Consider the following 22,423-nt stretch of genomic DNA (forward strand, 5'->3'; position numbering starts at 1 on the left):
CTTTAGTGACCGACACATTAGAAACACTGAGTGGTGACCGACACAGAGAGCACACGGGATTCATGTCATTGTTTCAGAGGACTAAGGATAACGTATTTACAAGTGAACACACAGCATTGACTGAAAAGCACTTTTTTTTACTCCCTCTCTCTATATTTCAGTGTGCAAGGATCCACCCTATAAAGTGGAAGAGTCTGGATACGCAGGCTTCATCTTGCCCATTGAAGTTTACTTCAGAAATAAGGTACATTTAACAAGGTTTTGACCTGCGTTGCTTACTAAAGATTCCAACCCTTAAACATTTGGCTTAGCCTGATATATAAGAGACCATGATCATCCCACATTGGGACCTTTAATAATCTAAAAGTAGCATTTGAATTGTGGGTAATGGCAAAAAAATATATATCTCTCTATCAATATACATTTTACCATTTGGACTTTGGTACCCAACTGACTTCTCTCCTTTCTTTTGTTCCTACGGATGTCCCACTGCACCTCTCAGGAAGAACCTAAGAAAGTGCGCTTCGACTACGACCTGTTTCTACACTTGGACGGCCACCCGCCAGTCAATCACCTGCGCTGCGAGAAGCTCACCTTCAACAATCCCACGGAGGAGTTCCGCAGGAAGCTGCTTAAAGCCGGCGGGGTACAAGATGACAGGACTGGGGGGTGGGAGATGGAAATTGACTAGGGGTGCATCTCAATAGCTGGTGTGTATCTTAATAGCCATAAGGTGGCCATACTGGATGGGTAGGCTTTTGCTCCAGCCTTCCTTGAACACCTGATTCAGCTGTGAGAGCAGGGCTTGAGAATAGGCCTTCATATCCAGTATGGCCAACCCCTGGAGAGGTATTATTAAATGACAAATCAGAAGTTGAAGGGAATGTAACGCAATGAATAACACTTTTAAAACATCCAGATGACATAAGAACTTTGACCTTGCTGGCCACGAGATATGAACCATGTCGGTTGCATATCAGGCCAGCCATTGGTAGGCAAATGGGCTTATCAGGCCAGCCATTGGTAAGCAAATGGGCTTATCAGGCCAGCCATTGGTAGGCAAACGGTCTTGTGCTTTTTATTTTATTTTCTTCCCACTGCCCTCCCGAAAACCTTGTGTGCCCACATAGGAATGTCCCAAAACATTTTTGTGGACAATCGCTTCAGGAACATATGTAATTTGTAAGGTCTTGAGTGTTTTTATTTTTTTATTTTTAGCAGGCCACTCTCCATGCTCATTCCAGTAACACACCAATGCTTTTTGGTTTTGCGCATGACATCATACACCTTAATGTCTACAGGCCTTTTCAGAGGAAACAAATACGATTGGAAAAAGACGCGCTGACTGACATGGTTTAATTAAGAAAGGACTGGTTTGCCATAGCCACATTTATTCAGCTTTCTCTGGATGTTTTGAGGCTTTCTCCAATAGTGGTGTGTGAGTGCACTAACATGCTTTATGTGTGTCCTTCACAGCAACGGGATCCTCACAAAAGAAGTTTGGACGACTCTCAAGTAAGACTTATGTGAACTGCAACATTCTTCCAATTGAGATATTTACACACAAGAATGTGTTGATACTGAAGCTTCAATGCTATTGGTCCACTCACGATGACATTAACAACGATTGGCTTTGACAATATAGACTTGTATCCAAGACCTGTATCCAATATGCACAGTTGGGCAAGCTTCTATTATTTCTGAGACTTTCCCCATGTTGTTGACCCAGTGTTCCCCCTACCATTGTAAAGGCAGAACCCACCCCGCCTAGCTCTGTTATCCCCCTCCTAAAAGAGTTTGACATCTGTTGGTTTCATTTGGAGAGAGGGTAATGGAAAGACTGAAAGGTAGGGATAGTTGTATCAAAGGAAATGCTTACTAAGTAGTTTTGGTGCTGACTCACAGCAGATAATTTCAACCTCAGAGAAACGGGCCTCATGTTCCCAGTGAAGTGTTAACCCTTTGTTTAGATCTTGCTGCTAGGCAAGACATGAAATGTGTTTATTCTTCCCTCGGCTGCTATGTTGAAGTGACACCACAAACAAACGCACCCTCAAATTTAGACACACAGGGAAGCAGCTGTGTTGTCTTTTCTTTGCTCGCGTGTGCTCACTGTCATTCCATACAAAGTAATGACTGTCTGTGAGCAGTTCCAGGAATAACGTGCCGTGTTAAGTGGACAAGTTTATTTTTTTGAGGAGGTTTGCTGCTCTTGGCATCGACAAGAACGCTACAATAATCTGCTAGCCTCCCTAAAAAAATTGTTTAAATATCCAAACACAAGCAGTCTTTAGTTTTACACACAAGCAGCTATAATAAGCAGGAGTTATGAAACAGTCCAATTCATGCTGTACTTGATATTCAAATAGATTGGTTAAGCTCTTCACTCCCAGACCATGTGGGCACAAAATACAATAGAATAGAAAACTGTTTTCCACATCAGGACAATATCATTCTGTTAATTTCTCTGCCCTTTTTACTGCAGTGTATTATTACTATATTATTTTTCTGTTGTAGATTTGATTCCCACAGGCTACATTATATATTAAATATGTCACTGGATAAAGGCGTTGGCTAAATGACCCCGTTTTACTTCCAGGTGATGGTAATGCAGGAGGGTTCCACATCTCTGTTCGGCCAGCACCTCAAGCTGCCCACCCTCCCCAGCAACTCCCTGACATTGACCTTCTCAGACGCTAAGAAAAGCAAGGCCTTCCCAGGGTCGAAGGTCAGTAGCGGTCTCCAGGTACAGACCAGGGCTAGACCGACTCCCCCTCTTCTCAAACTCTTCCCAAAGAACTCCCACTTCAAAGCCCCCCCCCCCCCCCCCCAAAAAAAATAATAATAATAATCGCAGTATACTTGGCTGGGTTCAAAGGTGTTTAGAATATTTAAACTCATACTTGGCTAGGTTCAAAGATGTTGAGGGTATTTAAATTCTGTGGATTTCCAAAAGACGTTCAACTCTGCATTTCTTGGCTGCTGCGAGACCACATGGTCCTGTTCCCAATAACTTTCAGACACACTGAAGTCCTATGCTACCAATGACGGTTATAGCACCGGCCATAATGTATCAATTAGGCAGTATATAAAAGTCACTTTAGTTTTAAAGCCTGTTGAAGCTTGGTACGTATCAGTGTTTCATTGTGATGCAATTGTTCTCTAGCGGTCTCAGAAAGCCAACTTTTTTAGATGCATATGTGGTATTATCCGTCATGGCTGTAAATCATACATGTCAATAAACTGGCATGTTGCTTCCATTTACTTGTTATTTTTAGGCCCTTTAAATGGTATCATTTACCGTGGCCTGGCAGAGCCCACTCTGGCAGGACTGGGTTACGAGAGGCCCAGTGCACATGGAAACGGTTTCCAATCCAAACAGACTGTGCGTGTGTGATGGATTACTGATGGCACAGAGGGGTCACACACGCACAGTAGTTCTACCATTATCTTCCACTAACGTCCAATGGCAATACACCTACTGTTGTCTCCTCTCCCTCCAGTTCACTTGTACCCAACTTTTTTTTTTAAGTGTTACTGATTGCTATGGGCAGTCTGCCAAGTTTTACTTGACTATAAGTGCATTTTTATAGACTAAATGACCAAAACTCAATTGTTGCACATAACTACAAAACAGCACAATGCGTAAAGAACCGTTTCTCAGTTGCCTTGACAGTTATAAGGTGCATAAGCAGCTTTGAAAGTAATATTCTCTGTACATAGTACTGAGTAGCAGGTGATTGTAACAAGTAGACTGCAGTAAAGTAGATGATGCACACATCCATATACTCTGGAGTGGCAAGTACCAGTGGGAGGGATTGGGTGCTGTTTTTGTGGCCAGTTAATGTATTGGGGCTGTTATTGGCGAAGCGCATCACTTTCAGACCAGTAAAACTTTGCTATAAATGGCCTTTAAAGTTTGTTGGTGGGAGTAGTTTTGTGAGTGGGTTAGCAGCTTTACGTCCAAAAGGTCCCAGGGTCAGGAGCAAAATAAAAGGGTTTTGGAGGTAGTTTGGGCAGGTCGTAACCCCCCCCCCCCCCCCCCCCCCCTGTCGTCTAGACATGCTTAATGGCTTCATGGCATTGATGAAATATTGACGGGGGGCCAGCAGGCGTGACCCCGGGACAAACAGCCTGTGTCGTTTAGTTAGTGAAAAGAGAATGCACTGGCTTTAGTCGCTTCCATTTCCAGGTTTGCTCACCGGCCGACTAAGGTCGCACTTACAGCTGTTGAGTCTTCCCTCCCTTCCCCCACATTCTGGACAAAACAAGTTCCCAGCTCTTTTCTCAAGTAAATCCTTTTTCTTTTCTTTTTTCTAGAATAGACGTGCTCTTTATTGAGCGAGCAGTACTGAACCCCAGGGTGGCACAAGGGCTTTCTCAAAATGAACACAAAGTATTAAGACTCCTTTTAAAATGCCATGACCAGACCAAACCTTTTCTGTGCTCATTTATTTGTCTGGGGCGCATTGATTTGAGCATTGTAATCAAGCCTTCAGCGCTGGAAGCCAAGTAAATAATTCCCTGTAGTGTTTAAAAAATATATATTGACCCCAACAAATCTCACTGAAGTGGCAAACCTCAAATTGCATCATCCCTAACCATTTCCCTGGATATCTAGTCAACAGTTGAGGAAGACTAATTTCAGTGGTGTATATAGAAAAGCCCTTGATCAAAAATGTACTTTTAGGCCCATACCGTCCGCTATGGATCAAGGGAGTTATTAGCTGAGCTCATTGACATGCTGACGATTAGCAACAAAGTGGGTCAAACAAACTAATTAGGTGTTTGCCCCATCGTGTCCACTGACCCTGAGACGGGATTTCTCCATCTTCCCTCTTGCCAGTGTGCAATCGTCTGAGTGTTAGTTAGGGCTGAACTAAACTTTTTCATTATGTACGTAGCTTGTGCGGGCTGTATTTAATCCAAATGGTAGAACTTGTTATTCAGATAATCACTTAGTTAGTGAATCATATCAATAAACTGTTCAACTATCCATTAAACCTAAAGGTAGCTCAAATCCCAACGTAACCGTAGAAGTTGTTGTTGCACATGAGTTAAAGTTGATAGCTTGATCGACCATCCTATAGGAGACCATCCAAATAAATTGAGACCTAATCTATGTGCTTTTCGCTGCAGGACGGCTTCAAAGGATCTGACTCTCTCCTCACCACAACCACCACCAGCTCATCCAAGCTCCACAAACCCTCCAAGGACTACAAGGACAAGCCTTTGAAAGAGCCCAAAAGTGCCTTCAGAGACTGTAGCAGGGAACCAAGCAAAGCCTCCAAAGATACATCCAAGAAACCCAAAGAGAACCAGCCTCTTCGGGACAACCCCCCCATCCCCAAGATGGGCTTCAAGGAGCCCAAAGCCATGTCCAAGGAGCACCGGCAGGATGGGGGCTACTCGCACGGGGCTGGGAATGGGACAGGGACTAACAAGCGACTGTCCATCACCGACAGCGAGGACCACCTGACCAAAAAGCGCAAGAAGGGCTTCTCGGAGTTGACGTTAAAGCCACCGGGGGGCTCGTTGCTGCCGTACCCCCAGTCCCACTACTCGGATAAGAAACTGCTGAAGGACAAATCCCAGGTGCGGCCCGCTAAACTGCGGGTGGACGGCGGTGAGGCGCTGGGGGAGCGCAGGAAGGCGCCGACGCTACCTCCGTTCTCGGAGTTGACGGACGCCAACGACTCCGACATGGAGGACAATATGTCCACCAAATCAGATGTGAGTGGAGCCTATATGTATTTTGTGTTTGTAGGTTTGTGCCGTCTGCCTTGACCACATTGGAAGAGTTGAATTATACTTTCATGTCTTCTGGGCTCTACTCTGTAGCTGTAAAAAGAGGTAAATTTTATTTTTTATAATTGCTTTAGGGATGAGCAATTCTGGTCCTCGTGGCCAGTGTCTGCTTGTTTTTGTCCCTTCAAATCAGTGAGTAGTGAAACCAGGTGTACTTTTGAAGCAATAAAGTGTGTCCATTTTGTTTGTACTGTTACGGCTTCACATTCAGGATCAACCGATAGGAATCAATCTTTCTATTTAGCATTTTTGCACATTACCATATGAGTATGCCCATGGAGCCTACTGGACTTTTTTAGTATTAGGTAGCAGAGTGGAGTTTCTGCCTGGTGCGGTAAGAAGGTTATTGAATCCTCTGGTTTTAAAAGTGGGTCTGTTCTGTTGGTCAGTCTCATCCTCCGCATGACCAGGCAATAAACATCTAATGACCGAGTCCAAGGGGGTGGCTCATAAACATGGTTGTTGTGCAGCTGCAGAGGGGCTGCTTTTGTTTGGAAGGAAACAGGAAATGGATACCTCCTAAACAACCACCCCACCTTCATGAATTTACCTCCCAGTGCCTCATTTTGACATATCCAAAAAAGCTGCCCATGCAAAGCGACTAATGTTTGCAGGTTTAGAATGTTCTGCTAAATCCAGGTTGCATGGTCAACTGTTGCGTTCTGAATTCTTTTTTAGTTGACAATTTGGTTAAATTTGATACTCTGTGCAAAGGATTAGAGATCTGGGAAATTATTTTTACATACCACAGTCTAGTTCCTTTTGTAAGTGTTAAGATGAGAATAACAGTCATATTTAGACCTTGAGAGAAATCAGTAGGCCTTTCAGTGTGTTGCCAGCTCCTCACACATTCAGTAAAGGATCTTAACAAAGTGGGGACTGTTATTAGCAAAGGCAAGCTGGGAGATGTATGTTTTTACGGCACCCAAGGAGAATGCAGAAGGACGCCAGGAATAGCCAAGAGCTCCTCTTCAATCTTTTGCCTTTTAGAAAAGAGGAAAAAGGGGGCAAACATTCTGCATTTGTCAGTAAGCACCCCATTGTCTTTCTCTGTTTGCTTTCAAATTTTCTTTCATGCCCATGGTGTGTTCACCAGTCCCGCTACAAATACATTACACACACACACAGGTGCTAATCTCCCTTAACCATTTCCCCGTCAGAACCAGCAGAGCCATTGCAGCCCAAAGCCAAATGTGTGGTGTTGGTGGGGGGATGGAGGAATTTGCCCTACAGGAATGGTCATAAATGGGAAGTGGGGTGGGTGCAGGGCGAGTGGAGACAAATGCCAGGTGGTCAGTCCTCCACAAGCTGCCTTGACGACTCTGGTGGCCCAGTCCTGGCTATCCCTGCTTACGCCTAACGCGAACCTTCATTTGATCTGTGCTTCTGCCACGCTATGTAGGCCTGGGGGAAACCACCAAAGGGGAGGGAGAAAGTAACAAGAAGAAAGTCTAATGAAGGCCCCACAACTACACATGGGTAGATCATATGAACAGCTTGTATTTTAGGTTAACTTCTTTCATGTAATGGAAACACAGGCTGTTTCATGAATTTGTACTCCGGTATAAGCATTGGCCTACTATTGCGCAATAGTACACACAAGTTGGTCCCTCATCAATACAAAATGTGTAGGCTGTGCACACTGCACATGTTGCATGCCTTCCTGACTCTTTCTCAGCGCAATAGTGTGGTTTGTGGTTGGTTTTATGTTAGTGGAGTGCTACATGTCCATGAGTTAAACAGTCACTTTTGTTAGGTTGACCTACTACATGACCAAACAAAGCGCATGGTACCTTAATTCACATCGAAACGACCTTGTTTGATCAACCTCCCACTGAATTGAGAGTGAATTAACTGACGTTTTTGCCAAGTCCAGCAATGTTCATCTTGTACTTGTATCTCACTTCAAATAAAATTGTATTTGTCACATGTACAAAAATTTGCACAAAAATGAAATGGTAACACAATATAATAACAAGGCTATATACAAGGAGTACAGGTACCGAGTCAATGTGCAGGGGCACGAGGTAGGGTAATATGTACATGTAGGTAGGGGTAAAGTGACCTGGCAATTAGGATATATAATAAACAGATTAGCAGCAGCATGTTTGAAACGTGTGAAAGTGTCTGTAGCGTCAATACACATGTTTGTGGTGTGTTGGAGCGTTAGTGTAATATGTGTGGGTAGAGTCCAGTGAGTGCATAGAACCGGTGCAAGAGTCGGTGCAAATAACTGGTGGCTTCGGGAGACTGAAAGAGAGGAGACGGCAGATTGATGGGGGCAACCTAATACTAAAGTCCTGTTTATTGTCCTATAAGAGGTCTGCTTTGGTGGCTTTGAGCAAGGCAAGACAAAAGCCCCTAAAGCAGAATGGCTGTGAGATTTACGATGTACTGAAGAAGCCCGGGCCCATAAACCAGTAGACCAGCTGCATGTTTGTTGTCGGAGGTGACGACTATTGAAGTTTCCCTACCTTTTGTCCTCACTTCTCGCTCGCGCTCTCTCGCGAAAAGAATGGTGGATGTTTCTTTGGGGCCTTCTACTGTCTATTGGGAAGAGAAGTTGTTTATCCTTGTTACAGTTGGGCTGATTGAAAGTTTCCCTGCAGCACAGGTAAAGAAAAAATATGCTGCAATGGGGATATAACTGCACTACTAGGGACATATTGTATTTTCCTGATTTTAATTTATTGTTAGTTGACTACAAACAAACTTGCCGCCACCATGCGAGAGTTTGTCATATTTAACGATGTTCCTTTGCTGCAGCTTTTGCACTTTGAAAAGTAACATTTAAACCAAGACATCTGTAGGTTTCCTGGTTTAGGTGCAAATCAAATGTCTGCAAAAAAAGTATTAAAAATAGGCTAATGGCCTTACGTGCTATGAAAATGGACATCTAAGATGTGGGTTTCTTACTCGGACCACGTGAGGTCCATTTGCTCGGTTTCTGTCGGTGTTTTTGACTCCAGCACACTAGAAGACCTCATAATTATGAATGAAGGCTAATCTTTGGCCCTCTTAATTGACTAAGTCTTTGGATCTGAGAAGTTCATAAACTGTAACAAGGGTATACGGTTTCAGAGACCGGGGTTAGAGAGGGCTCTATTTGGCAGCCCGGGCCCGTAGATTAAGAGGCTGTATCCCCATAGCCAGGGAGGCGATTTGTGGCTGCTCGCACGCCTCTAGAATTTGAATGGAATTCCATCTCGTATTCCCCTTGCTCTCCTGTGTAGTACAACGAATTACAGAGAAGGCTTTCCCCAGGGCTGAACCGTACTAGGCAAGCAAGTCAGTCGCTTTGGTTCGAGTTGCTGTCTAGGGTTAGGCCTTAGCCTCTACAGTCAGCAGACATAGACACACACATCCTGGAAGTTGCATGTCATAGCGGGGGAAGGAGTAGATTTATCTTTACTTTGTGTGGTGTCTCAGGGCCACAGATCAAACAAGAAAATGATCTGTCATTTAGCTTCAAAGTGCCTTTCCCCTCAGTCTTCCACTTGGATGAGGTTTAAAGCTCCCAGGCACACAACCATGTGGTCACACTCACGCACTTGGATGCATTGTCTGTCATTGCCTATTTCGTCTGCTGGATACTGTATTGTTTTTCTCGTGGTATTTTGTAGTCTTTAGCCCAGGGATGCACTCCTACTAGTTTCCATTTCTCCCTGGCTCATACTTAATCAACAAATGCTACTGATTGGCTGGAGAGGACACAGTACTACAGTACAGACCTCTGCTGGAGAATTGGAAGAAATCAGTTTTGGCCTTTAATCATCAGCTCTGTTTCTCCCTACAAATCAGTTTTGGTATCTTCTGTGAAAAAACTATTTTAGCTGGGTGTGACATGTATATGTCAAAATACAATTGATTTGTTCCCCCCCCTTTCTCCCCAACTTCTACCTTGTCTCATTGCTGCAACTCCCTTAAAGGGCTCGGGAGATGCGAAAGTGAAGTCACGCGTCCTCCGACCGATATTAGCATTTTTCGCGCATCGTGTTCAAATCGTTTGATTTTGCTGAGCTTCACAATCAATGCTGTATACTTTCGGATTATATGGACATGATGCGGGAAAAAGGCTTCTCGGTCTCATAGTCCCAGTCGGTATTAGATAGAATGACGCGGCCCTGCCCGCCTGTGGGGGAAAACAACCTTTGGTTACCCCATTGGCTCACAGCAGAAACGTTTTGAAACGCAATTTTCTTTTCTGCTTATTTTAGTCAATTACAAAACTATATTTGGTAAGAAAAGTACAACATGTCTAAAAATTACTTTTCAACATTGCCTGCTCCAGAGCATTCTCACTACTTATAACGGTGCTAGCAGCCATATGCTAGCTACCGACCGGAACGTTAAACTTGCCAAAACCAAAGACGCAAACTAAGAGACTAACGTTATACAGCTACAAGTAGTGAGTTGAGTTACAAATGCACTATACTAAACAAGTTAAATGTTTTACCTGTGATAAAAGGTTTTCCACACAACTACGTGTAGCCTACTTTGACACCGGGTCCCCACATTTCCCTCTCCCACACCTAATAGCTTGAGGTAACAGGACTCTTCTCACAGGCTTTATTTCCCTACGTGGGAGCATTACGAACCGTAGGTTGGGATTTTTACCTGGTTACATGTACATTGAACAACACGGCATGTTTGTCAATATTTTGTTATACAGAATTACATAAAGTTGTCTCTCTTACAACAGTGGTGAATGGGAAATAATGTTTTCCTCAATTTGTGTGCGTGGTCGAGGGGAATATCGACTCGGTATGACTTGAATGAGATTTGTTCCACATTCTAAAACATTAGCATGTGTAAACAGTGACAGGAAAACTAAACCAAAGCATGGATTGCCGTCATACCGTGTCCATGGACTACTTATATGGTAAGGAAACCAATTTGTCATTGTGTAATTTGTCTAAACTATCCCTTTTAATTATTTTTTCTGTCGGTCTTCCCTGCTTATTTACATAAAAAATGTTGAGGGGTTGAGTTGTGGCTGATTTCTTGCGATATGGAGGACGAAACCAATGATGACTTAGTCACGTTTGGTTTAACCCACACAGTGCTTCAAGAGCCAGCTAAAATATAACACTGACAAATAATACTCTTCCTTATTTTATGGGCATGTAGTTGACTTTAGTAGTATGTCTGTGCTGTTTCACTTAACTATTTTTACAATGGTAGTGGGAATTTTAAGCAGTTTGGCTATTTTGTTCTGTGTTTCATGTTTAGCTAGTGGCTGGTTCTTGCATCTTGTCAGCTGTTGCACCACATTTGCTGTCTGTCAGTTTTGATTGAAGTAACTTTTTCATTAGCTTTAAAAAAGTAATGTACTGTACCGTTACAGCTTTGCTATTAATCAAGGCAAGGTGAAGGGTAAGGGATAGGCCTTGGTAATCTCCAGCTCTCTCCTTCACTCGCTCTCTTTCTCTCTCTGTCTGGGACACAGCACAAATGCCAGACCAGATGATTTTAACGTGGCTCTCTCCACAAGCTCTGAAATGCCCTTTATTATTTTTTACAAGTTTCTCGTTTTTGGCTGGACAACCAAAGACGGCGAAAAGCCTCTTGATTTACAACCAAGGCCTCTGACCATGCATTTGATGTCAGCGAGACACCCAGACAGACAAACAGGCTGTAAAATGCTCCAAAAAGAAAGGGAGAGAACATCAAAGATTCCCTCATGACTCTGTGGGACCCCACAGGGGGGCTTGGTTTTAATGGGCTTACCCCTACACTTGCCAGCCAGACACTTGGCAGCATCAATACTCAGCCCAGATCTTGGTAGAAGTGAGGGGAGGAGGAGTTTTTTGTGTGTGGTAATGGAAGTTTGTTGACTCTTCCCCAATTTGGAATGGAAATTGTACACAGCCTTGCAGCACACCTCACAGGCCAGACAGGAAACCGAAGCCCCGCCATATCAGACATAGATCCATCACCTGGAAATTCTCCAATTCAATTAATTCTATTTGTTGCCTCAGGAAAATATCTTGTCCTCTCCATTCAGGCTCTCTTCGATTTTTAAATCCACCGTTTCTTTGTTGCAGCAGGTGTATTCATAAGACGGCCATATCAAGCGTTTTATAAGCTGAAAACATTTTGTATCAGCCCTGTCCTGGCTGTAAATCACTGCTTTGTGCTGCCTTGGCTGGAGGGCCAGAACACTTCTGTGAGTTGGATATTGTTCAGGAGACCTAGGCCTGGTTTCCAAGGGGTCATCTGAGAGGAATGTAAACAAATGAATTCAGATTAACTTTAATGGCTTCTTCAGATTTCCTTTTGTGCAGCCTTCTAAGGAGGAATAACTTAATGGTAACTTGCAGATTTTCATATCTTTCTCTACCGAAAGGAACTATCACCCCCTTTGCACTAACTTAAAATAAAGTGGAAAAATGTACAACTTTTTGTTAGACTGACATGGATATGAAAGTTGGTGTAATAGGTAACACAGAACTTCTGGTGTCATTTGGAGCAAAGTAGATCGGTACATCTAGGCACTCATCTTCCTCCCTGGTACTATGAGTGTCATGATATGATGTCCTCCTATAGAGTCTCTATATTCATATACCCCTCCCCTTTTTGTTCACTCAAATTGTCTCGGTTAACATACTGCCATCAATCAGTACCATTTTCAATTAGTGATTAGCCCATACATGAAGGAAGGAGGCATTTTCAAAGTATTGGAACCAAGCCATTGCTCACCCACACATGTTAGCGTTTCTACAGTGACGGGAGAGGGAATGTTGTGCATGTGCGTTGTAAATACAGGAGCCCCTGGGAGCCCAGCCAGTAAACCTGTCACAGTCTCCTTATTGGCCTATGCCAGGGATTTCATCACTGCCACTCACGCCACCGGGGTGCCAAGCCTGCCTACAGAGCCCTGTCTTCCTAAGATTTAATGCACTTAATAGGCTTTTTGGACTCCTATTAGCTATTATAGCAGCCTATAACCATAAGCCCAATAGGAAGTGTACTAAGGAGAAATTGAATGGTTGGGAGAGCCACATCCAGTAGAGAAGTTGCGGATGCCTCCTGCAGTGCTAGAGGCATCACTACAGACCCGGGTTTGATCCCGGGCCGTATCGCAACCGGCTGTGATCTGGAGTCCCACAGGGCGGCACACAATTGGTCCAGCGTCGTCCGGTTTAGGGGAGGGTTTGTCCGGGGACCTTTACTTGGCTCATCACGCTCTAGCAACTCCTTGTGGAGGGCTGGGTGCCTGCAGGCTGACCTCAGTCATCAGGTGAACGGTGTTTCCTCCAACACATTGGTGCAGGCGGGTGTTAAGAAACGTGGTTTGGTGGGTCGTGTTAATTTACTTTTTGTCAATCTCTGACTTGAAATGTATTTGTTAAAATTATATTTGATACTGTACATGCACACGACTTGCAAGAATTGGGAAGTATTTGATTCTTCTACACCTGCATTGCTTGCTGTTTGGGGTTTTAGGCTGGGTTTCTGTACAGCACTTTATGACATCCGCTGATGTAAGAAGGGCTTCATAAATTGCTGGTTTTATTTAACCAGGAAGTTCCATTGAGGTTAGACTTCTTTCCCAGTCGAGACCAGTGATCAATATGTTTTTCACTGTTTTTCTCATTAGAATTGGTTTGTATGAAACTTAGGCAGCATGATGGCTCTGAATAGGACCAAATTCACCCCAGACCGCTTGAGTTGATATGGGTGTGCAGCCGTGTGAATGTAATATGTGGATGGGTATGCGGGAACTTTAATTTGGATTTTCTGGCTTGCTCCAGAAATGTTGTCTTTTGTATGTGGTAATTGAACCAAATTCCCTTTTTTATATTGACATGCTGCAGTCTACCTTTCAATTGTTGCCTTCCTGCCCAACTGTCTGTTTCGTGTGTGTTGAGGGGGGGGGGGATACTGCTTTCAACCTTGTGAAGCATTGTAAGTCTACCATGTTTGGGTTTGACAAGCCCAGATTTACGGTGGAAGCAAGCACTGTTATGCCTTTTAGGATGGAAGATGGTAGATAATTGGGACTAACTTTCTTCTGATCTCCAATCCCCTCGAATTTCTATGACACACACACTACCATGGCCCTCTGTGGAAATGTTATGCTGGACTTGAAGCGTGGGCTGCGGACTCAGTGTTTTGTGTCCAGTGTTTGCACCCTACCCAAGGGGCTTTGTACTCTCTGTGAGCACCGACGTTTGTTCATTTGCCATGTAGTAGATCTCTGATAGTGTATTGGTCACTGATCTCTCTTTCCCCTTCTCCTCTTCCCAGTCGGAGCAGCCCAGTCCAGCCAGTTCAAGCTCTAGTTCCAGTTCAGGATTTGCAGCCAGCCACAAACGCCAAGGTAACACCAGAACCTATGCATACACACTTTTCTCCAGATCACCTGGAAATGACAATCTTTTTTTATTGGCCACCCCAAATGGGATATAACATGTTGCATCTCTTCCCCTTCACTCCCATGCGGTGTTTTTGTTCCATGGACACAGTGGCCGAATTCGTCCGCAGGAAGGTAGGGGCCGTCCCTGCCACAGCCCACACAGGTAACCTCACACCTGACTACACAATCCATGGATGGAATCACAAGACTGGGCATGATTAGTCACTATCAAATTGTTTCCTCTTCACGAATGTTCGCTTTCTCTCTCTACACACAGTGTTGGGTCCCCTTCGTTCAATAATTCACGACCTGCACTCCGACGACAACGAGGATGATTCGGAGGAGGAGGACAACGATGACAACGACATGGACTCTGACCTGGAGCGACCGATGCACACGCACATGACACACCGCCACCGCCGGTAGGTAGTGCCTGGCCGTTGTCATGGCAACATAGCCCTTTGGGGGGGGGCCCCCCAGGGTCGTTTTTAATGGGGCTTTAATGAACTGGCAACTTAAAAGTTAGTATTATCATATGCCATCTCAGGTACTACCTCTACCGTTGTTCCCTTAAGGAAGGCTCTAAATCTCAAAATAGCTTCAGGGATGCTGCTCTGACCTTGTGCTGTGTGTGGTTCGATTGGATGGAAATACAACCACAAAATACATTTTCCATTTTGAATAATGTTCCATTATCAGTAATAATGTTGTATAGTATTCCAATGGTTGTCATCCTCCTTTTCTGCAGGGTCAGCTTGAGTGACGGCACTGAGAGTGAAAACAGCTCAGCGCCCTCTCCCCACTCTCGCCACGAGCCCCCGCCTTTAATAAACACCAGTAATAACCAGGTAAGACCAATAAAATTATAAACATTATGAAATTGAACACAGCTGTTATTGGTTTTAGACACTGCTTGTATGGAAACATCAGTCTTATTAGCATCCTATAATTCCCAGGATGCATTTCCCTCGTGCGCCAGCCACAATGCTACTCGTAAATAATGACCTTTGTGTAAAGTTTAAACAAAGCAGCGGTTTTCCAGTGGGTACATATGATAATCCCTTATCTGGTTCATATTCACTTAGGACGAAATGAAAGGAAATGGGTCAAAACTGGGAGGGACCTACCTGAACTTGTCTAAGAAACGCTTGTTTTCCGTTGCCAAACTTATTGCTACGTTGTGTACTGATGAATACAACCCTGATGTCTCGCAGATACTGGAGGTGAAGAGCCCCATTAAGCAAACGAAGCAGGATAAGAATAAAAACATTGACTGTGACAAGGTGAGTAGCTTCCTTGTGGTTGGGTTTTACAGAGATAAGGTCACATCAGTGTAATTGAATGGCGTTGTAGCCAGGACATTTGTTGTAGCCAGGACATTTGCAGTCCTAAACTGAAGTCTCTGCGGTCACCAAGGCTCTTGCAAATGGACAGGAGACAGTCTTCCTGATAATCATAACTTGGCCCGGTTACTCTCCTTGTCATAGTCCCAGATGGTGTAAATAGGTAACAGACCTGGTTCAAATACACACTTGAAAATTTGAGGTTTGCTTGAGTTTGCACTTTTGCGACAACGCAGTTGGCACCGTTGTCGTCACAGGCAAATTTTAAATCAAACCACGGCTCGCGTACATGAAATTCGGATTTGACCCAGTTAAAAAAAAAAAAAAGGTCTTGTTTAGTTAAACTCCCCCATGCTGATGGGCCGTGCTTTCCGTCTCTCAGGCTTACCTGGATGAGCTGGTGGAGCTACACAGACGACTGATGACACTGAGAGAGAGGCACATACTCCAACAGGTGAGGTCCAATAGTGTTTGTTTGTGTGAGTTTGCTGTACTAATACATGTGTTCTCGGAGGACGAACCCGTACGTTTGCCGGTTCATGTTTGCATGGAAGATGTCGCTTGCTCGGGTCGTGTTTGGGCTTCATGCTGTATCTGTTACGCAGCACATTATAATTGAGGACTTCGTATAGGTGTCTGGCAATTATTAATGATTTGGTTAACTTTTTTTTCCCTCCACTCCATCTAAAAGCACACGTCCTCTTGCTTATGTTCACAAGGCCTATCATATGACCGCATTAATGGAGATTCCCAGCCGCCGTTGCCAAGGAGCGGGCTCGCTCTCCTAATGAGATGTTTGGCTCCGAGCATTGGTGGAAAAACTCCTGCCCACACAACATCAGCGACCCGAGCGCTAACTCACGGCATAATCAAGCTAATCATCAGAGCGCTTGGAGACTTCAGTGACATAGCAGTGTTTCACATCCTCTGAATATGAGACATGTGAATGATTATCTTTCCAACCTCCCAATGCTATTTTGCCTCTTTTTGGAAAAACTGCAATGGAGTCATTTCATTTATTTTTTGAAGAAGAAGAAGAAGAATCAAGAAAATGTGGCCACTTTATTTTCAATAGAAATGAATATTTAGTATCTGCCAAAGTGCTGTCCTACCTGACCAAAACCAGGTCCGGTAATCTTGGTGTGGTTCCTTCTCCCCGGATACGGGGGGAGGGGTGTGTGTTGCGACTCGGCTTGCAAGCATCTGAATTCTATCTTCCATGTCATAACAATTGGCCGAGTCTCCCTGCACTCCTGGTCCGGCCGGCGCTCAGGGAGGGAGGAGGAGAAATGCGTTCCACATGGAGGCCCAACCGGTGCTTTGTAGTATGAAACGGATCAGGCTAGGGTCACCCATTACGTTACAACACCGCCACGGCTTCAGACACCGGAGTTCCAGTAATCACTGCAAGATAGACGCATACACACGCACACACTTCCCTATCGGAGGAGAGCTGGAACCAATAAGACACCAGCCAAAAAAAAAGCATATTACTTATTAGGGCCTCTCCCTCTCTTATAGAGTTCACATGCAAGGAGAGCAGTGGGGGGAATTAGGGGGGTCCCCATTCCAAATTCAGTGTAGTAAAAACCGACACTAGCCCACCCACCGTTCAATGACGCTTCCCACAAATTTGTTTTGAATTGGTCTATATTATAGTGTGCGGTTCAACATTTGTCTGAGTAGGCTGCTCCCTGAGACTGTATAGGGTGGCAACTCTGCTGCTGGTCAATATACCAAACATTAGGGCAACTTCCTAATTATGTTGAATGTGGATGATTTAACAAAGGAAATGTGTACAATTCCTCTGTTCTTGGTAGGATTAGGGTTTACAGACTGTAGTCTAAGGGTTTGTTCACTTTCTATCTGTGCCTTCTTTCCCCTCACAGATAGTGAACCTCATCGAGGAGACTGGACACTTCCACATCACAAACACCACGTTTGACTTTGACCTCTGCTCCCTGGACAAAACTACAGTGCGGAAGCTCCAGAGTTACCTGGAAACGTCTGGAACGTCATGAGGTCTGGGAGCTGCTGCAAGGAGCAATGTTGGAAGAACTTAGGAATCTTCCTCTTTTGTTCTCCCCCCCCACCCCACCCCCCAAAATGTACTTTTCACTGCAACGCAAAAAGACGACCTGTCACGGCCGGGCCCTGCCCCGGGTCTTAGTGCCTGGCCTTCTGGTCGCTCCACAATGCTCATTGGATCCTGTCTCTCCACGCGACCAGGGTAGCCCGTAAGCACAGACCGGAACGATGTGTCGTGTCACCCTGGAGATTAGTCCTGTCGACCAGGAATATCACCCAGAAAGCCTTGACAAATTCCACAGTTGACAAAAAAACGTGGTGAAGAAACAGAGACCTTGCTTTTAAAACTAATGTGCATATTATTACCATGTATTGAATTTTTGGGCGTTCTTTGTGATGAATGGTGCATGTTCAACACTGCCTTACCACGTTTGTCGGTCTTTATTTATTGAGTTTCGTGTGTGTGTGTGTGTGTGTGTGTGTGTGTGAGAGAGAGAATAGCAACACTGAGTTAGTCTTGTGCAAGCACTTCACAACATGCATCTCTCTGGCTCTGGCAGGACGGTGGAGCAGCGCGTTGTCATCACAACGTTAAGATTTAAACGATCTTACGTGACGGATGACTTGAATGGCAATCAAACGTCCCGCTATATGAAGACGGCAACTCGACCCTCTCCGAAACAATAATTGTTATCAGTGCCCACCGGTACGAGCTGAAGACAAATCATGGACTCAAAATGTTGGAATTAACACAATTGTATATTCCATTCTTGGTACCAAAACTTTAATTGATGTATTGGACAATGACGAGGCAAATTTCCAAAGTGTGCTGCATGTTGGTTTTACAAGCTCTCCACTTGTATTCGCTGCTCAAGTTGAAACCAAGCCTAGTGTTTGATCAATCTATTCTGCCCTACCAAGCAAGAAGGCAGTAACTGCTCATAGCGTGGAACTGATAGAAATGGCTTTTATTTACCTTGTTTTCACAGTAACTTGATGCAGTTACTGCTAACATGACCCCCATTTTCTCCTAAATACAATAGAGGCAGGATACTTGTTCACATGATTAAGCATGTATATAATGTTGCAAAAATGACTAACTCATTTTCAACCAAATGAGCAGTTACAGCCTTTTTTGCTTGGTTGGGCAGTATTGTAAGCAGGCCTGTGCTAAATAGGAACTATTTTGAATCCTGAAATTTAAGGGGGTCAAATGTACTCTTACATATGTAAGACATTGAATCTTATTTATTTCACGGTGACCTCCGTTGCCTGAACTTAGTTTTTTTTTTTTTTTTTGAATTTTGTCCTTTTTGCTAGCTTGGAGTTGAAGTTAATTTTGGTATTCCTGTTGAGGCATCGCTCTCAGCAGACAGTGGTTGTAGCTGCTCACAGGGCCACGCAAAGGCAGAACATGTTGCATTTTTTCTTGACCAATGTCAGTCTTATGAGTTTGTGTATTCTTAGGACATACAATAAAAATGCTGTGTTTTGTACAGATGAGGACATGTGCAACCTGTGGTAAAAATAGTTAGTCACTGTAAATGTAAACATTATTTGTTTGTTTTGACTTTGTTGCAATGACATTTTGTAATTTCTCTTTTTTTTTTATTTATTTTTTTATGTCTAAGCCCAAAGATGTTTGTTTTGGTTGGGATATCATGATCTATTGTTTATTTGTATATAAACGTTGTGATTAGTAATGTCATCTTTCATTTCTTGGAAGGTTGGAAAAAATATAACATTTGGTATTTTAAACTATGGTAGCTTACAATCATGTGTTTTAGTCAAAGCTATAACTGGCTTCTGGTGGATCCACAACATGCAGCAATTTTGGGGGGGTTAATTTCATCACTATACTTGACTTTCTTCTATTTAGTTATACAATTCAAATGGCAGACTAAATGACCACACTACTCCCCCCCCCCCCCCCCCATGTTTCTAATTTGGGAGGGCAACACGATTACTTCCTGTATACACGGAGTGTACAAAACATTAGGAACAACTTCCTAATATTGAGTTGCACCCACTTTTGCCCTCAACAGCTTCAATTCGTCAGGGCATGGATTCTACAAGGTGTCAAGCGTTCCATAGGGATGCTGGCCCGTGTTGACTTAAACCGGTGCGCCTGGCACCTACTACCATACCCCATTCAAACACAATAAATATTTTGTCTTAACAATTCTCCCTCTGAATGGAACACACACAATCCATGTCTCAAGGCTTAAAAATCCTTTAACTTGTCTCCTCCCCTTTATCTACATGAATTGAAGTGACATTAATAAGGGAACATAGTATTCACCTGATCAGTCTGTCATGGAAAGAGCAGGTGTTCTTAATGTTTTATAAACTTGGTGTATATGAATGCTTCTATTTGGAGACAAGTGAGTGCTGGGAATAGGTATACAATACCAACCTTTTTCAAAGGGACGTCTAATGCTCGGGTCTGTTCAGGATGGCGCAACGTTACAGAACAATAGGCATAGGCAGTAATTTCAGCTCTATGCTTTGCATTTCTATCTGCAACATTCTGAACATTTCGCTCTATTGAATACACCCCCTTGGTTATCCTCATCTGAATATCTAGCACTAGCAGTCATCTCAATCTCCTGTCTCTTACCTATTGAGATGTAGGGGGAGACATGAGGTTGCAATGTAGTGCAGTTTTGTGTTGGGTTGAATGTGGAACTTATTGTCTCAGTCTCTGCTGTCAGTTCTACCAGATTTGACTCATTTACTGTGTGTTTTCAACTTGCAGACTATTTCCTATAAAATGCACAGTTGCAATTCCTTTCTGTGAGGACATTGGTTTTGTGTGATTCAAGGTTTCACGTTCAAGGTTTCATTCATGTCACTGAATTCCAATGACAACTTGATCATTTGATTACCCTAGTTTTCTTCAACTAGCCACTAAGTACTGTATAAACGCCACTATTCCTTTTGAACAAAGTGTTTATTTCTCAGTGGATCTTCGAATGCCCAGTGTTTCAGGATGTTTTGAATGCTGAATCGTCGAGACAAAGTAAATGGGTAGCCTTTTCCGGGCCTTGGGGGAGGAGCCCACAGTATGAACCGTTTCTGTAGCATGAGAAGTACACTCCCTGAACAGGACCCTAGTTTATCGCTGAGACATAAAAGCAACTGTAAAAGGGGAAAAGTCCATGAACCATTTAAAAAAAAAAATACATAACACAGGTCTCAGGTCAGAATGTTGATCCCCTCTTTTAATTAGCTGACACGATTTGTGTAGCAAGTGGTTTTTAGGTTTGTCAATGTAGGTGGTCGGACAAACGTTTGGAAGGCATCCAGACTCCCCATTTTGTGAAGGGGATGGGGAAGTATCATGCTCAAGCCTTTTATCAGGGAAATAACCTCTTCTTTTAAAATATTCTTTAAAAATTGCTCGCCAATTGAAATCCTCTCAGATTCGTTCAGAGCTCGCTGCCAAGGTTAGCTGTTCTGGGCCCTGTCCAGGAGTGTGTGCAGATTATAAATGTGTTGTCTCAACCGGATATGATTTTTCTGTCATGTAGAATATGGAATTATGTCTGCTCTTCATTACATTTCTATCTACAACACACTGAATATACTCCTCGATCCGTGTGGTTGAGAGAAGTAGGGAGAGGATGCCATTTTAGACTATTGAGATGTACCCCCTACAACCTGCACGGTAAGGACCTTCCTGTCTGTAAGGAAAACTCGCTGTGTCCCAAATTACACCCTATTAATGACGTAGTGGCACTACCTTTGACCCGAGGCCTATGGTCCCTGGTCAAAAGTAGTGCACTATAATGGGAATAGGGTGCCATTTGCGATGCGACCAGGGAGTAGCTGGTATAGTGTTGGACATGTGAAGGCCATGGCCACTAACGGACATGCTAAGCCAGCCAACACATTTTGAGCAGCTGTTTAAAGAATTGGAACAGCTGGACGATGGTGGTGCCAAGGTATTTTGAGAATGTGATACACTTCTAATCGCATTAACACGGCGCCATCATACTCCTTACTCTGCCATTCCACCTCGCGTAAGAGCCAGAGGCTGCTCCAGTTGTCCATTGATCGTTTTCGCACTGTATTTGCAGCGGCGGGAAAGAGTCATCCCAACGGAAGTCTTAAGGAGACATTATCATTCTAGAAGTAATTTACAAATGTCACTATTGTTGCAAAAAAAAATGATCAGTTCTTATATGCAGGTTTTTTTGCCTCTTGGGAAGTTACTTAATGAGATTGAAATGGCTTAAATAATCATTTAAAATAATTTAGTTTTTGCAGGTGTCCCTTTTTTAAAGACAATTCCACAAGCTGTTGTGTCTGTCATTCTGGTAACAGCTTGGATATACTTGTTTTGCTTGCAGATCTGTTTGTCAGTGATTTAAGAGAGGGTATACTGCGATCATATCACACCATTTAAGAAGAGAGTCTTGTTTGGTTGTGGTCTGAGCATCAATTCAAAGATATCTGCCTTTCACTTAAACCAGACCATTGAAAAGCAGCTTAAGTATACAGTATGTATACATATACATGGCGGTGCAGGCTGCAAGGCAACAGGCCTGAGCCTCAGAGCTTGTCCAGCTGCTTTTTGTCACGCGATGATAGTTATGGATTGGAAATGGCTGGATCCTTCAATCGTTTTCCCACTCCTTTCCTCAGTGTGTTTTAGATTGTCCACTTCGTTTTCTTTTGAGCCATGGTTTCTTAAGCTCTTCTCTTGAACTCTACACTCATTGTGATTCGCTGCAGCTGACACCATACCCTGTGTATATAGCCAAGTTATCGTTACTCATTGTGCATTTATTCCTTATCTATTATTTCAAAAAATTTCTCTGCATTGTTGGGAAGGGCCCGTAAGTAAGCATTTCACTGTTTTACAAAGCATGTGACA

At 43.6% G+C, this 22,423-nt stretch overlaps 1 protein-coding gene across 2 annotated transcripts in view; it reads left to right on the plus strand.

Annotated features, from left to right (window-relative positions):
• The window catches only part of mllt3 (MLLT3 super elongation complex subunit), a 41,969-nt gene extending 24,425 nt beyond the window's left edge, over positions 1-17,544 (plus strand). For both annotated transcript variants that reach the window (XM_055900522.1, XM_055900523.1), the window contains exons 3-14: positions 162-244; positions 503-646; positions 1,477-1,515; positions 2,600-2,728; positions 5,140-5,733; positions 14,062-14,134; positions 14,280-14,333; positions 14,448-14,592; positions 14,919-15,018; positions 15,385-15,453; positions 15,896-15,967; positions 17,403-17,544. In XM_055900522.1, coding sequence (XP_055756497.1) covers positions 162-244; positions 503-646; positions 1,477-1,515; positions 2,600-2,728; positions 5,140-5,733; positions 14,062-14,134; positions 14,280-14,333; positions 14,448-14,592; positions 14,919-15,018; positions 15,385-15,453; positions 15,896-15,967; positions 17,403-17,534 — 1,634 coding nt within the window. In that variant the 3' untranslated portion in view covers positions 17,535-17,544. The remainder of the gene's footprint in view (positions 1-161; positions 245-502; positions 647-1,476; positions 1,516-2,599; positions 2,729-5,139; positions 5,734-14,061; positions 14,135-14,279; positions 14,334-14,447; positions 14,593-14,918; positions 15,019-15,384; positions 15,454-15,895; positions 15,968-17,402) is intronic.
• Positions 17,545-22,423: the final 4,879 nt, after the last annotated feature.

The sequence above is a fragment of the Salvelinus fontinalis genome, chromosome 36 (assembly GCF_029448725.1).
Source record: "Salvelinus fontinalis isolate EN_2023a chromosome 36, ASM2944872v1, whole genome shotgun sequence".
NCBI classification, from domain to species: Eukaryota; Metazoa; Chordata; class Actinopteri; order Salmoniformes; family Salmonidae; genus Salvelinus; species Salvelinus fontinalis.